A 14,727-nucleotide genomic window follows, 5' to 3' on the forward strand; every position below is an offset into this window, starting at 1 on the left:
TCTCCATCATTCATCTATTTCTAGGCCTTGTATCAACAACAGGAAGGTTTAGTCCCTGTTATATTCTTACTTCTTTCCAGAGAGGGCCTGTTGCACAGTTCTCCAAGATCTCTGTTGAAGGAGTGTCTGGAGAAGCCTAAAGATTTGTGAATCTTTAGGAAAAAGTCTGTAATGAAGGAGAAATTTCAAATGAAAGAGGCATGAATAATCTCCAGGGCAAAGAGTGAAAAGGCAAAGGGATAGAGAGGAACAGGAGCTGATTGGTCTTGAATGATACAAAGATACTCACAGGGTCATTTCCCATCAATCCCCTTCCCCAGGAAACAGATTATAAAATTCTCTTCCATGGGTTTCTACACTGTCCTTATGGGTTGACCAAGCTCCCATTCCCACTGAGATTTTTTTGCAGGAAAACCACATGTAAGTAGTTTGGAAATGAGGCTTCTTTGAGGATTCTCATTCCAACCCTCAGTATTAGGAGCATTAAGATCAAGAATTTATTTCAACCCAACAACTGATTTTGTAGGAAGATCTAAGCGCTTCAGCTTCAAGGCTTTAAAACCAATCAATGTATAAACATCTGCCTGTACAAAGCAGGGTAAATGAACAAGGTTGTTTAACAAGTAATTATTCACTTTTCAAAAGTATTCACAGCACTAAAGAAGCAGATTCCTTCATTCACATAAACCCAATTCAATTTATAAATTTTGATTTCAAAGTAAGTTTCTTATGACTACGTTTGGCATCTGCCTTTCATGGCAAAAAGATCTGCTCCCTATCCTCCCCACAATGACAGACAACATTAACTATGTCCTAGTTAAAGATTCTAAATCTGGAATGAAACCCACTGGGTAGGGAGGGGATAGAGGAGAGGGAGAAAAAACCCTGCATGCTCACAACTGCCCTAATTTACTTAGCATCAAGGGCCTGCTTGACCTTTATACAGTCTTAAATCAATCACTTACCTGCAAGATACCTTCTTACTCTCAAAATGAGGAAACTGTGGGTGAGACAAGATTTCAAAGGACTTTTCAATAAACATAAGTCACAAGCATCAAAAAAAAAATGTTGGTCCTGAGGGCTGCCAAGGAAAACCAGATGAGGGAACGTAAAGACTCTGACCAGGAGCCAGAAGAATTTTATTAGCAACTGGCCACAGGACCATTAAACCTGTTCTCTACTCTCACTATTCCCACACCTCCATTGGCCCCCTTGTGAAGTTTAGCACCACCTTGTGTTTGTCTGTCAGCAGCCAACACAGAGTCTGGCATCACGGTGGTGCTCAGGCTTTGGAAACGTGCAAGCAGGGAAGGGTTTGGATTGCAGAGGTCAGAATCCTGCCTCTGTTCTCAGTTGAGAGTGACCTAACTGCTTTAGTTTCCTTCTCTGTAAAGTGGGAGTGATGTCAGGTTGTTGTGAAGATTCAACAGATTAATGATTATAAAGCACTTAGAAGGGTCCCTAGCAAACACTGGGGAAGTTTTCTAGTATTTCGTAGGGGCTTGAATTTTTACCTCACTAGAATGAAGAGGTTGGATGAACTGATCCCAAGAAAAGCCCCATGGGTTTAACTCCTCTCTAATTCTCTGAAGACTACTACAATTGTCTAAGTCTTCCTAAGGCTCTGTGTGCTGGGATATGCAGCAGAGAGGGAAGGTGCTAGTCCTCCTTCAAGTCCAAAGGAGCTTCCAAGCCCATGGAGCTTCAGCACTCCCAATGCAGGCTGGTCCCAGACTTCTGCCAGTCCCCTGCCTTATCACATACACAGATTGTTCTGAGATGAAAATATTCATCTTGATACTCAAAGCTGTGGAAACAGTACAGGGATAAGAAATGAACTTATCTCACAGGAAAGCAGCCAGACAGACAAGGGACAATAAAAAGATAAAACCCAACATGATGGAGTGGAAATACACTGTGGCCACAATATTATTTAGCACTCATCCTTTCACATCAATTACTGGAATTTCAAACTACAAGGCAGCTTTTAGCAGGGGAAATGTTCCCTACCTTGAAGCACAGCCCTCTTCGAGTGGCTTCCCTTCCCTGTAAGCCTGGGCAGCCCCTCCCTGGGCAGCAAGTGGTACTAAGTGGATGTCTCAAGTGCAAACACCTTTTTCAGGAAGCAAGACTTGCCAGACATTTACCTAATTCCCACTCTGCCAAAAAGTAAAATCAGTGTTCAGCTAATCAATGATCAAGCTTCCTTTCCTTTCTGGATTTCAGTTTCCACTTCTATAAAATACAGAAGGGAAAAATTCAGACCACCTCATTTCCAAGTTTTCTAGCAGTATTAAAATTGTAGTAATCCATTAATGATTTTCATTTTGTAGGAGTAAAGGGACTTTTGTTTAATGAGGTAAAAGAAAAGGTTCATAGCTATTTGCTGCTTTCTGCCTGAGAACAGACTTCTTGGGTTCAAAATCCCATTCTACTATGGCTCTGTAACTTTGCACAAATTACTTAACCTCTCTGTGCTTTGGATGGCTCACCAGTCAGCATAGTACCTTCCTCAGGACTGTTGCTGGGGTTAATCTAGTTACTACATATAAAGTACAGAACTTTATGTTTACCATCTGGACCATGGTAAACATTATTTTATTGTAGTTATTTTCAAAGTTACATAGTTTTCCTATTCAAAGGGAAAGTTTATTTCAGGCACAGTATACTAGGACTAACACTAATGCCAACATACATGTAGGGAGGAAATGTGGGTTTTAGTCATGATTCTAGCCCAAAAACTATCTGTATGCCTATAGATAAAGCACTGCCCTTCTCTGGGTTTCAGTCCCCAAGAGCAGGCAGCTCAAGAGTTTCCCTGAATGTAGCTCAGAGGTTAATAAACTGGGAACCAGAATGTTCTTGACCTACAGTTTTACACTGTGTTCCTTTAATAGTTGACTTTATTCTCAATATTTAAAACCTGGAGATTTCACATAAAAATCCAGACTCATCCTGTGACTCCAACCATCCAATGCTGACCAGGCCTGGCCCCACAGCAGCGGTGGTTAAAGCATGGGCCCTAGACCAGCAGCAGCTGCATCACTTGGAAACTCATTAGAAATGCAAATTCTCAGGACTGGATACCAGCCTTAGGAGATTAGAAATTCTGAGATTGGGCCCAGAGATCCGTGTTTTAGCAAGCAGGACGCTAACACACAGGAAAGTTGGAGAAGTACTGTGGTGGAGGATCAACTGTCAGGAGGAGCAACTGAGAAGTGGTGGGTGAGCCCCTTCAGACACAGAGGTGAGAGAAGATCTCCTTCACAGCAACTCCCTGGCATCCCTGACTCTGGCACCAAGCAACAGTGGCATGTACTGAGCTGCCACAGCACTCATTTTCCTTCCCATCCAATCCCTGGTGGACCTTTCATCACTAGCTCTGCTCTAGAGGGACCATCTCTCCTCCCAAAAGGGCGAGGAGCCCCTCAGGCACTGTATCGAGGACTGTGTTATTCCAAATCAGAAACATCGGCTGTGTGGAAGCAGGCTGCGCACACCAAGGGCACAGTTGAAAGAACAAACTGTTGAGTTTCCTTTATTAATCACAACACCATCCGCACAAGCAGCTGCTATTAAGAACAGCTGCGCCTGCTAAAAGGGTGATCTTGAAGCAGCCCAGAAAAGTGCTTACAAGTTGAATACCGATAACAGGCACGTGCAGACTCGCAGTGTATTGACTTGGTTCTTCCTACTGATCCTCAGTGCCTCTCTAGGGGCCAGAAATTCTTCTTCCATTCCCTGGGACTGGTTGCCACAGGGAGGTGAAATAAGGGAGACTGTTTTTAGAATCTTAACAAAATACAAAGAATAGGGTGTGGCGTCAAAGGCCTTGAATCTGACCCCCCAGCTCAACCATTTAGTGACCTTGAGTGAGTTACTTCTTTTGACCATGGGACACTTCCTTTGTTAAAATAGAGACATGGACATCATAAGGCTGTTGCGAGGAGTGAGTTAAAATGAGATTATGCAACTGGAAGTGCAGACTAGATAAAAATAAAGGCTTATTATCATTCCATGAAAACCAGTTTGTCCCATAAATCATCTAATACAGGAGTGAAGTTTTTTTTAGTCTAGGCTATCAGGTGAAATCACAATCACACAGCTACAAATGGCCTTTTGAGGGCAGGTAATCCAGCCTTTCTCTACACCAGCACATGGTACTCACTCCAATATATGCTGGGTGACTTTATAAATTAAAGAATAAATGCTTAACACCATTCTATATACATTGTAGAAATGCAAATATGGTTAGAAGAAACAAAAAATGAATCAAGACTTTAAACAACTCCCACTACTGACTTGACATAACTCACAAACAATAATCATGTGTCTTTTTGTGTGAAGGAAAAAATATAAAAAACTAACACTGAACAACAGGTCCCCGTGCCAGCTTTATTCATGGCAGCACTGTTCCTAGTTATCTGTCTTTTTATCTTGTGCAGAGGGAATTCATGAAAAGGCACTTAAGAGGACGAAAAGCAGAGAGCTGTTTCCTGGAGACAGGGCTTCACATAATGGCATAATTATGAACTGTCCTTAAAGAGATCACTCAGATGGCAAGTACATGCCCAGGTCCGCTGTAAACACTGTTACAGACTCTCAGAACCAGTTGGGCAAGGCCTAACATGCAGATCCTAAGACAGGGAATGCATACCTATAGGGCATGTACTTAACCATTCTATGGTCACCCGCTATACACCCTCGGTTCAGAGAAGAGAGCAGTCCAGAGAGGAACGAAGCTGTTGCATTGCCTAGTCTGTGAATACAGGCTCCCCCTAGCATCCCCACAAGCACCCTGTGGGCAGATGTTCAAGATTCGGGTTTAGTCCTGTTCTAGAACTTACTCTATTACCTACCACTAAGTCACATCATCTCCCAGAGTCTCAGTATCCCTGTCTGTAAATGGGGGTTGTGAGTTCCTACTCAGCCTTTCTCAAAAGCCTGTCCAAAGGACAATCCCATGTCATACCAGATGTGAATATTTAAGTAATCTGTGGTTGAAATTATGATTAATAATGGAAATTTATAATAAGGAACTCTACATTTTGGATTCCAGAGTAAATATCCAAACTCTTAGAGGTTGACTGGTAAGCAGATGGAACACCTTTCTGGAAAAGACGAGTTATGCCTTCCCAACATTCTGAAAAGCTCTGAGAGGCCCATGAGTACCCTAGGAAAGTAGGGAGAAAAGGTAGAAGCTACAAGGGGACATTCCCACAAGTCACGGTTGCTGCTCATGGTCAACAAGCTACAGCAATTAACTTGGGATATTTCTTAAATCTTTAAGGCTATGTCTATAAGAATGTTATTCTTGGAATCCTGAAAATACCCCCGACCTCTCTCTGCTACATAAGGTGATCAGATCTGACTCCAGAAAAGATGAAATTGCATGGCTTAATGGAAGGGGCAAATGATAAAGAGAATGTTAGAAAGTGTGTGTTGCTTAAATAGAGACCGACATAAGAAGCCTCACACGGTAGTGCTCTTTTAAAAGAATCAAGTCACTGAATACTCCATAAACATCTGTGGCTACTTACATGGCCTCACTGGGTGCAGCAAAAATAAATAAGCCAGGAATTCTTTAACATATAGCATGGGGGAGACTGGGTTAGGACTATAAAAGGAGACCAGGTATTAGGAGAACACAGAAGGTAAATTTTTCCCCCTTAGAGAGAGAGAGAAAATATTCCAAAGTCACACAGCATTTCAGCTGGGCAAGGAAAACAAAGCACAGATGGGGGTTCTCAATCCCTTCTTAAAAGCGAAGATTCAGCCATCTCTGTGACACAGATCATTTCACAGGCTGGAAAGCCTATGGGCTACCAAAAACAATAGTCTGTCTATATGAATAGGATAAAATTACACAGAATTTCAAAGAAAGTCAGTATTAAGACACACAATGCATATAAAAATAAATATGAGAGTACATGATTCTTCATTAATGCATTAAATAAAATCTAGTAGCATGTCTCATAACACACCATAGTGGCCAAGCACAATCAATGAATTAGAATTTTTTAGATATCTGCAGCAACTATAATGTGAAATGTATCTGTGATTTTTATTGGTGACAAAAGCCAAAAACATAGGTACCACTCATGAATACCATTATGGTTTGTTACTTGCTTTTATAATGAAAAGAAATGCCATGTTTCAGTTAGAGGTTAATAAAAATAAAGGTCTATTTTTCCCCAGTGAAGTTCACAGACTGTTTCCACAGCCCCGGTTACGAAATCCTGACAGAGAATAGCATCTATGCAAGGGAAGAAAGTGAAGAATATGGGTGGTATTATGTCACCATGTAAAACAGGCAGAGACAGGACTCTACTTTGCAAGAATGGTAAGACCCTCCAGAGTGGCCAAAGTGAAATTTCATCACCCAAAATTATGAAATCACAGAATATGTTCCAAGTTCCAGAATGGTGCCCTTTGGAATAAAAGGCAATGCATACTAGAAGTTTGGAGAACATCATACTATAGGCTTCAGTTTATAGCTCCTTTTTAAAAATATAGCAGATAACAACATACTGATAATTCTTAAAAAACACACTTATCCAATATGATTCTTTGTCTACAAAACTACACACATGTAAGTATGAGTGGGTCTGAGCATTTCTAGGTGCCTAGGAAAAACAAAGAAAATAATTATAATAGTAATTAATAGTGATTACAATTTAGAGGTGATTTTACTTTCTTCTTGTTTTTTTGGAAAAGAGGCAAAAATGCCCAATAAAGTTAAGAGCTGTATTAAGGTTAACATCTATATCACATAATACAAAATACAGCTGGTACTAGAGGTCAGAAATGTCCTTTTGCACCATGCAGACATTGCTAGATTCAGAAATGAAAGCGCCCACACGCACATGAGGAAGGCATTATTAGTCCCCTCTTATGTATTCAAAAACCAGGACTCAGAGTAGTGAAGTAACTTGCCCAGTCACAGAGCAAGGAAATGGAAAACATGGGGCTAGAATCTAGATCTTCTACCATTCCTGAGGGCAGAATAGGATCATTAGGTTAAAAGCAAGGGTTTTGCATCAGTTTGACCTTCGTTAAGTACCAGCTATGTCACTTATTTGCTGGTAAACTTGTGAAATTTCTGAATTTTTCCAATCCTAGGGCTCCCTGTAGTTCTTTGCCTCAAAGGGGTAGGATGAGTAAATGATACAGTGATAAAAAGCCCTATTACAACCTCTGACAAAGGGAAAACACTAATCATCTCAATCACCATGCCTCGCAGCCTCTGTGGGAGGTATGGTGGAAGGACTCCAGTTCTGGAAGCCAGCAGACATGTCTGCTCATTAGGCTCAGCAGCCTGATTCTCTAGTTTCAGAAGCCAACTGGGATCAGGCTCACGGTACATCGAAGCAAGGCTATGGGATGGGAAATATACAATATCAGCCCCAATCCTGGACATCAGACTCAACCCAGGAAAACATCAGCCCAAGCACAGTAGCCAGTTTGGGAATTTCTAGGACTTCTGATTCAAAGTCTAAAATGGGAGTAGAGATTCCAAATTGTTAAAAAGCTTTAGGAGAATCTAAAGAGCTAACAGTCAATGATAAGTTATCAATCTGATATGTTGGAATAGAACATTTCTGTGAATACAGAAGGGGCCCCGTCTAATTGTGAGCAATGAATCATTCCATGGGTGGCCCCACAATGCATCAGGAAAGGTCAAGGATGGATGGCTCAAGGGCATCTCTGTCCAGGAGAAAGGGCAGTGACTGCCTAGGACCAGAAGAACTGAAACCATCCCAAACTAGTAGCAAGACAAATGTTCAGAGGTACCTCCCTGCCTTAGATGCAGGATGATTTCAGAGCTGGAAGAGACTTCAAAGTTAATCTTATGTGTTGTACAGATAGAACTCACTAATGGCAGAATGCAAAGGAACTTGCCAAGACTTGGAGAGACCCACAGAGCAACGATTCACAATAAAATTCCTTAATAAATACTGCTTAATGAAGTCATTATGAGAAATACGGCAAACACTGGAAAGCAGGACTTCAAAATGATGTTTTTTAAAGAGGTAAAAGTGTCTCAGCTGGGGAAGGTCCACAGCACTCAGAAGCATCATACTACAAGTTTAGAACTTGGAAGTGGCCATGTGGTATTTGAGCCTGAAAAAAAAGACAGGAGTCAGCAAATTTACTCTCCTAGAGTTGGGGGCAAAGGAAAAGAGGGAGGGGTCTCCCAAGATGCATATAAATTTCTCAGAGATGTTCACCATTACTCACCTCAGGACCCTGCATACTTCTTGCAGACAGCAAAATAGTCAGTAAATATTTGCTGAGTGCATGAATATAAAAGAAGCGATAAAGACAGTCAGACAGGAAAAATCATTTCTGCTCCTACACAAGCAGGAAACTGGATGGTGAATTTCTGGTAAGTGGGCCTTTTGGTATTTAACCCAAGGGCATTGGAAACTGATGGCTAGTACAGTGGAGGAACATGAACTTTGAGTAAGACATTACAGGGTTCAAATACAAAACCTGTACCATCTGGGTATAAATATTTGACCTCTTTGAGCCTCTTTGTTTCATAAGATGTGTAATACCCATCTTAAACTATTTCATACAGCTAATCTATTACACATCTAATACTTCATCGCCAATGGAGATATGATGGTATTTATTCTTACAAAGTTCTTGGAAGGACATTACATGAACTAATGGATTTATGCAGTTAGCTAGCACAATGGTCAGCACACAGAATAAGCATAACAAATGGCAATGTATGTTGGAATTAATCATGTCCTCTATAGTCAGAGCCTATATTCTTCTAGGCTGCCTCTAATCATACTCCACAATCCTTTTGGAAACCAAGCTGCAGAAGTAATTCCAGTGTGTTCATTCACTAGATGGTCTAGTAATGCCCATTTCTTTAAAGAAATGATAAAGCCTTTTTCATTTACAAAGTAACTTCACATTCACACATAATTCTGAAACTGTTACTGTTAACTATGTGTAACAGATGAAAAAACTAAGACCTCCCAACCAGCAAGAGGCAGACTGGAACAAAATGACAGATTTCAACAAGACCATGGTTTTATTCAACCATAAATTCAAATGAGTGAATTTATGGAGTAAAGATTATGACTCGCATTGCTCCGGAAATCATCACAGGTGCTACTTGGATTAAACTAGTACTTATACTTGAAATCAGAAACAAAATCTAGAAAGAAACAATAATATTTCTTTAAACAAAGCCCTTCTTCTGAATTAATGCATCCTATGTTTAATAGTTTGTAAAAGAGGAACAAATCTTAGATTCAGGTTGCTTCAGTTTTAATAACATCTCTTCCATTTATTAGCCATAGGAATCTGAATGGCTCTTAGCCCCACCAAATTTCACTATCTTCATCTGTGTAATGGGAAAGCAATACCTACCTAGTCTACTATAGCTCTGTGTGATGTCCCTGGCATGGAGAAGGCAATCTGTAAATGAGAGCCACCCTACTAACAATGCCAGGGTACAGACCAGTTGTTGGGTAAGCACTGACTTGTCTTCTTCTTGGCTGCTCTAGCTTCTGCATACCCCCAGTTCTGGATCTGTCCAATGGCGACACAACCAGTCTCCATTCAACCTCACCAGGGAATGAAGATAACAAAAGAACTGGCAGAGACATTATGCAAATACCAAATATTATTAAAACATTAATGAACTCTGGCAATTTCCCTGAATTTTGATAAATGGTGTTTATTATGCACTGCCAGCCTCTCACACAATCTGGGCTCCCAAATATTAACTAGATAATAATAGCAATCATTCTCCTAAAAGACCAAGGTATGGAGAAATAAGAAATTAATCTAGACGACTCTAGCTGTCTCCAAGGAATCAATCTCTGCATAAGCAGAGAAAGTCAGGATAGATGACAGAGACCACTGAGACCCTAGTGACTCCCTAGACTCTGCAGATCAACCCCATAGCTTGTGTAGAACCTTGCTCCAATAGGACAGTGAAGTTCCCTGGTGTTGCCAGGTCACTGATTATGGCAACTCTCTACCATGGCTTCACACTTCTGAGTGAAGTTGTATCCAAAGTAGACAAAAGGGTGTGGGGAGTTGGGCAACTTTATTCCAAACTAACAACCTTATATGGAAAGAAAGTGGCTGTGCCACCCCCCTGCAGTTTTCCCCTATCCCATGTTGAAACCAGCTTCATTAAAGAGGCTTGCACCAAATTTCTCTGCATTTCATTCTGTGCAAGTGCATAGTGTTTTTTTTTAAGCAACTGGCAATCCTCAGGTACAGTTTAGACAGAGGCTGAACAAAGCCAAGGGAACTTGCCCCCCACAACTCCTAGAAATAGGAGCCTGGTGTCACCCCAGTGACACCTTAACAAGCTGAGGGTCACTAAGATACCTCATTCGCATATTCATGAAAGACTAAAGGCTGTGGCCAGTGAAACAAAGTGCACAAAAAGATTTTGTTTTATCAGCCAAGTGAAAATCCGCTTTAGAAAAAAGTAAATCCACACGGGGACTCTTGCTGTCACCAAACCTTCACTTGTCTAGAGCAGCCAGCACCTCATTAAAGAAAAGCAAGGACACACAAATGAATGCGCCACCACACACAGGCAAGCTCATTTCACCATCTGCCTTCTAGTGTCCAGAGGGGCAAAAAGCTTAAATGACACTCCTGAATTTTCTCTCCTGCAGGTAGAAAAAAGCCAGATTCCCAGGGGGACAAGAAACACTCTCCTGCAAGGTCAATCTGCTAGAAAGGAATAAGAGAGAATTTAGTTTATCCATCAACACAATGCCACTCATCACATTAAACACTTGTAAATTAAGAGCCCTGTTATAATTCACCCATCATATCTGGATAAAGGCTTTGCTAATTCAGTGCATCAGCTCTGGGGTTAGAATAGAGTTCCTGACCAGCTGGGCAATTCAATTTACTCCTCCTTTTACCCTCCCATTTTTAGTGAACTAGCCCCTTTCCTTGTGCATTATCCAGGGGAGGAGACATCCAAACTGACAGAACTAGACAGTGGCAGACTTACATTATTTATTTCAAAAAGAAAGGCCATGATAAAGCAACTTAAATAATTACTCTAAGCATTCTCTTTATGTCCCCATCTTCCTGACAATCACATTGAAGATTTTGGGAGCTAGAATCTTTGTGAAGTTGTAAGTACCACTCTAGAAGCTCACTCCCACCAGGTTAGAGAGTCGTTTTAAAAACACACACATTTAACTCACCTAAAAAATCGCATAGTAGAGAGCTTTTCAATGACATAATATCAAAGATACCTTTGGGGAGTGTGGGGCAAAAGGTAAAAACCAACCTCAAGTTTTAACATATTTCATCCAACTTCCCGAAGCAAACTCATGTTCAATTTGTATTACCTTTCACTCAGACTGTGTGGAGGAGAAAAGCCGACAGGAAAGCGAGCACCCTAGGATAACCAGCAACAAAAGACAGCTGGCTGAAACTCAAGTAAAGGGCAGGAGGAAGACGAAAGCTATCTTTCTCTGTGGCTAATTTTTTCCACCCCAGTTAAATTTTCCACTACCGGGGAAATTGGCCCAGTATGTATTTGTAGAGCGCAGAGAAATACGCGTTAGGGCAGCGCTACACCGAGTCTCAGTTCTGCGGCACGTTAACTGCCAGGCCAGGCAAGGTATGCCAGTCGGGTTCCACTGGTGGAGCCAAAAGCTAAATGGGAGGCTCCCGGCAGCGGACACTCATGCGGCTCAGTAGCAATACTGTAATCTGAACGACAGGACACCTGAAACCGGGTTAAGTCTCCCAGGCCGGGCTCAACGGTTTTCCTTTGCATTCAACAATCTGTTTGAAGAACTGTGGATGCCAGGCTTGGGGGGGGGGGGGGGGGGCGGATTATTCTAACCCCGACGTTTCCTGGGGTCGGAAACTCGAGGCAACTCTCTTGGTCAGCGCAAGGACAATACACAAAGGAAGGGGACAGCGTGTTCCTTGGGATCTCAGCTCTGAGAAGGGGCATTTTGGAGCTGGGAATTCCCAAATCAACCAGAATCCCAAAGAAGCACCGGAAATGCTTCCGACTGCTTCAAAGGGAAGTCGATTTGCAAATCAAAGTTGCAGGAACTCCGGGCGCCCAGCCTACTTCAGCGGGTTACTAAGGAACACCCAACAAGTTTGGCCACCGGGGGCTCGGCGTGACAGCGCCGCGCCGCACGACTAGAGAAGCAACTTGTCGCTCGGGCGCCGGGCCAGAGCGTCCAGCCGTCTCCGCGCCCGGAGCGCAGGAGAGGACCCGAGACGGCGCTGGGAAAGCGCAGGTCCCAGCCTCGGAACCAGATCCCTGAACTGAAAGGCGCTGCCGGGTCTCACCTGGACCGCTTAGCTTCCAGGGGCTTCTCCCCGACAGTGAGACGTTTCACCACGAGCACTTCACCTGCCTACCAGCCCCGGGTCGGTGCAAAATTAACAAAAGAGCCAGTGACCAGCCCGGGGGATGGAGGGGGGTTGGGGTGGACAAGACCGGCGCAAAGTAGAGTAAGGAAATGAGGGAAGGCAGTAAAGCTTTCGGCTGAGAAAGAAGGGAAGAGGCGAAACAGAGATGATGGGGTCTACCCCAAGCACCCCGACTCTGGGAAGAAAAACCAAGAAGGATAGAAAGAGCAAGAAGGGGGAATGGGTTCTTTACCCCTCTTCCCATCTCACACACACACACACACACACACACACACACACACACGCTTTTCCCATCACACGCATCACACACAACCCCTTTTTCTCCTTACCCAGCATGGAAAAGATGAAATCCTTGGCTGTGTGAATCTCCAGTGCTCTCTGGTCATCGTATTCCCGCTGGTCGTGCTTCGTGAATTCTTGGATGAGTTTGTTCAATTCCTCCACTCGAGCTCCCGACCTGAAATCCAGCTCCGGGAACGCAGGCTTGTTGTTACAGCCCAGGGAGGCTGCCTTGCTGGCGGTGGGAGCCGCCATCTTCATGCAAAACGCGCCGAGTAGCAGCTCCGCCGCGGCGGCAGCACCCACCCCCGCCCCCCACCCCGCCCCCCGGGGCCTCCTCCCTTCGCCGGCTCCCGGGCTTTGGCCCCGGCCCGTGGGCGGGCGGGCTGGAAGGCTAGGTCTGGGCGGGCGGTCCCAGCTCTCAGGGCTCCCGGCGTCCGGGATTCAGGAGCTGGACTGCAGCGAGGGTGCGTGTGTGGCCCCGACACCCTCTCCTGCCGCCCCACGCCGGCCCCGATGCTGCAGGTCCCTGCCCTCCTCTGGACCTCGCTGGCAGCGGCGACAGCGGTCGCAGCGCCAACCCGAGCCAACCCCCCTGAGCAAGGAAAGTGAAGTGGAAACAATGTGAAATTCACCAGCTCTGAAATCAACAAGCTGCCGGCTCCAGGGCTACGGAGCCAGCACCAGCGTCCCCATTTAAAGGGACAGCGCACCCAGTGGAAAGAAAAATAAATAAATGACAGAGGTCTGCGCGCCTAAGCCACTTGGCAATCTGTGCTCGGGCAGACGTTCGAGGTGTAGACGTATTCTTTCTCAGTCTCCACCCCCTTTGGGGCTGGGCTTGACAAGCACTTTCAAGGAGACGGAGTCTTCCTCTGTCTGATTTTAAGGGCGGTGTCCTGGACTAGGACAGCTCTACCGGCGTGTTTCCATCCCAAGAACTCCAGTGCCGTTAGATCGTGAAGGAACCTGCTTAAGGAAAATGAAATCTATATGCTACCCTTTTCGCACAGATTGCCAGACATGATAGGATTTAGCTTATCAAAAATGAATGTCCACCCGCCCCGTAAAGACACTCCTGTTAACCACTAAATTATCCCTGTCATTGCCCTAGGTAGTTAATTTTCCTTTATAACAGCTAATTCAACTTAACGTAGCATGAGTTAACGAGGTCCAGCCTTCTCTGGTATAAAGACAGGGAAACTAAAGTGAACCAGTGAGTATGGGGGGAGGGAAGTAAAGAATGAATTGCCACAGGTTCCAATAAATGTTGAATGATGAGGTAAAAATTCATTCAATACAATTTGAACACTCACTATTTACCAGGCAGAATGCCAGAATCTGGGGGAATGTTATAAGCCAAAGGACACGGTTCCATCTAAGTCATGGTGCTTTAGACAATATAGGATTTCAGAGGTGTTTTTACTGGTTACGAGGTTTTGACTGAAACATGTAGGAGGCCTATTGGTTCTTAGAAACAAAAGTTATAGTCCTCACTCTCCAAATTTCCTTTCTTCTCTAACCCACAGTCCACTTTTTCATTTTCTTACCTGGGTTCTCATGACCAAGAATGTAAACTGTTTCAGTAGACTGGGAAAGTAATCCAGGTTCTGCCTTCCTTTCCCTACAAAACGGAGATAATAATAATGCCTGTCCCCTAGGCTGTTTTGAGGACTACATGAGATAAAGTGGGTTGTGCACAAAGTGCAAGGTCAAAAACAACTAGTGCATAATTAAATATTACCTGCTACCATTGTTGTTGTCAGTAATCCTTTCACTTTTCCGATCTGTTCTCCACATTGTTGCCACCGTGATCTTTACAAAACTCAGATCTGACTACTGACATGCTCCTGGAAGCCTCTCCTCTTTACTCCCCAATTTTAAATCAAGCCAATTCCTACTTTGTCTGGAAAGCCTTCCCTAAGACTCTCCCCCAGAGTGGTAACAACATTCATTGGATCCTTTTAGAAGTTTTTATGACACCGATGAATTTTACGTTGTTTTATCATTGTTAACACAGTTTCAAACTATAAGATTATT

The 14,727-nt window shown here is 43.5% G+C and overlaps 2 protein-coding genes across 8 annotated transcripts in view; both read right to left on the bottom strand.

The window, feature by feature from the left end:
• Positions 1-12,756, bottom strand: part of FGF12 (fibroblast growth factor 12) — a 638,738-nt gene extending 625,982 nt beyond the window's left edge. Inside the window, exon 1 of the mRNA XM_054700452.1 lies at positions 12,738-12,756. The gene's annotated coding sequence lies outside the window, so the exon portion shown is untranslated. The remainder of the gene's footprint in view (positions 1-12,737) is intronic.
• MB21D2 (Mab-21 domain containing 2) overlaps positions 1-13,471 on the bottom strand; it is a 101,247-nt gene extending 87,776 nt beyond the window's left edge. For 2 of the 7 annotated variants that reach the window (XM_054700443.1, XM_054700442.1), the window contains exon 1: positions 11,358-11,825. Coding sequence is in view for 1 of the 7 variants with exons in the window: in XM_054700441.1 (XP_054556416.1) it covers positions 12,738-12,948 (211 nt within the window). In the remaining 6 variants the exon portion in view is untranslated. Of the gene's footprint in view, positions 1-70; positions 89-11,357; positions 11,826-12,737 lie in introns of those variants that run through there. The other 5 variants (XM_054700446.1, XM_054700447.1, XM_054700441.1 and 2 more) reach the window with 4 other exon arrangements.
• Positions 13,472-14,727: the final 1,256 nt, after the last annotated feature.

This window comes from Talpa occidentalis, unplaced genomic scaffold, assembly GCF_014898055.3.
Source record: "Talpa occidentalis isolate TD23 unplaced genomic scaffold, MPIMG_talOcc4v2.1 talOcc4.4, whole genome shotgun sequence".
Taxonomy (NCBI): domain Eukaryota; kingdom Metazoa; phylum Chordata; class Mammalia; order Eulipotyphla; family Talpidae; genus Talpa; species Talpa occidentalis.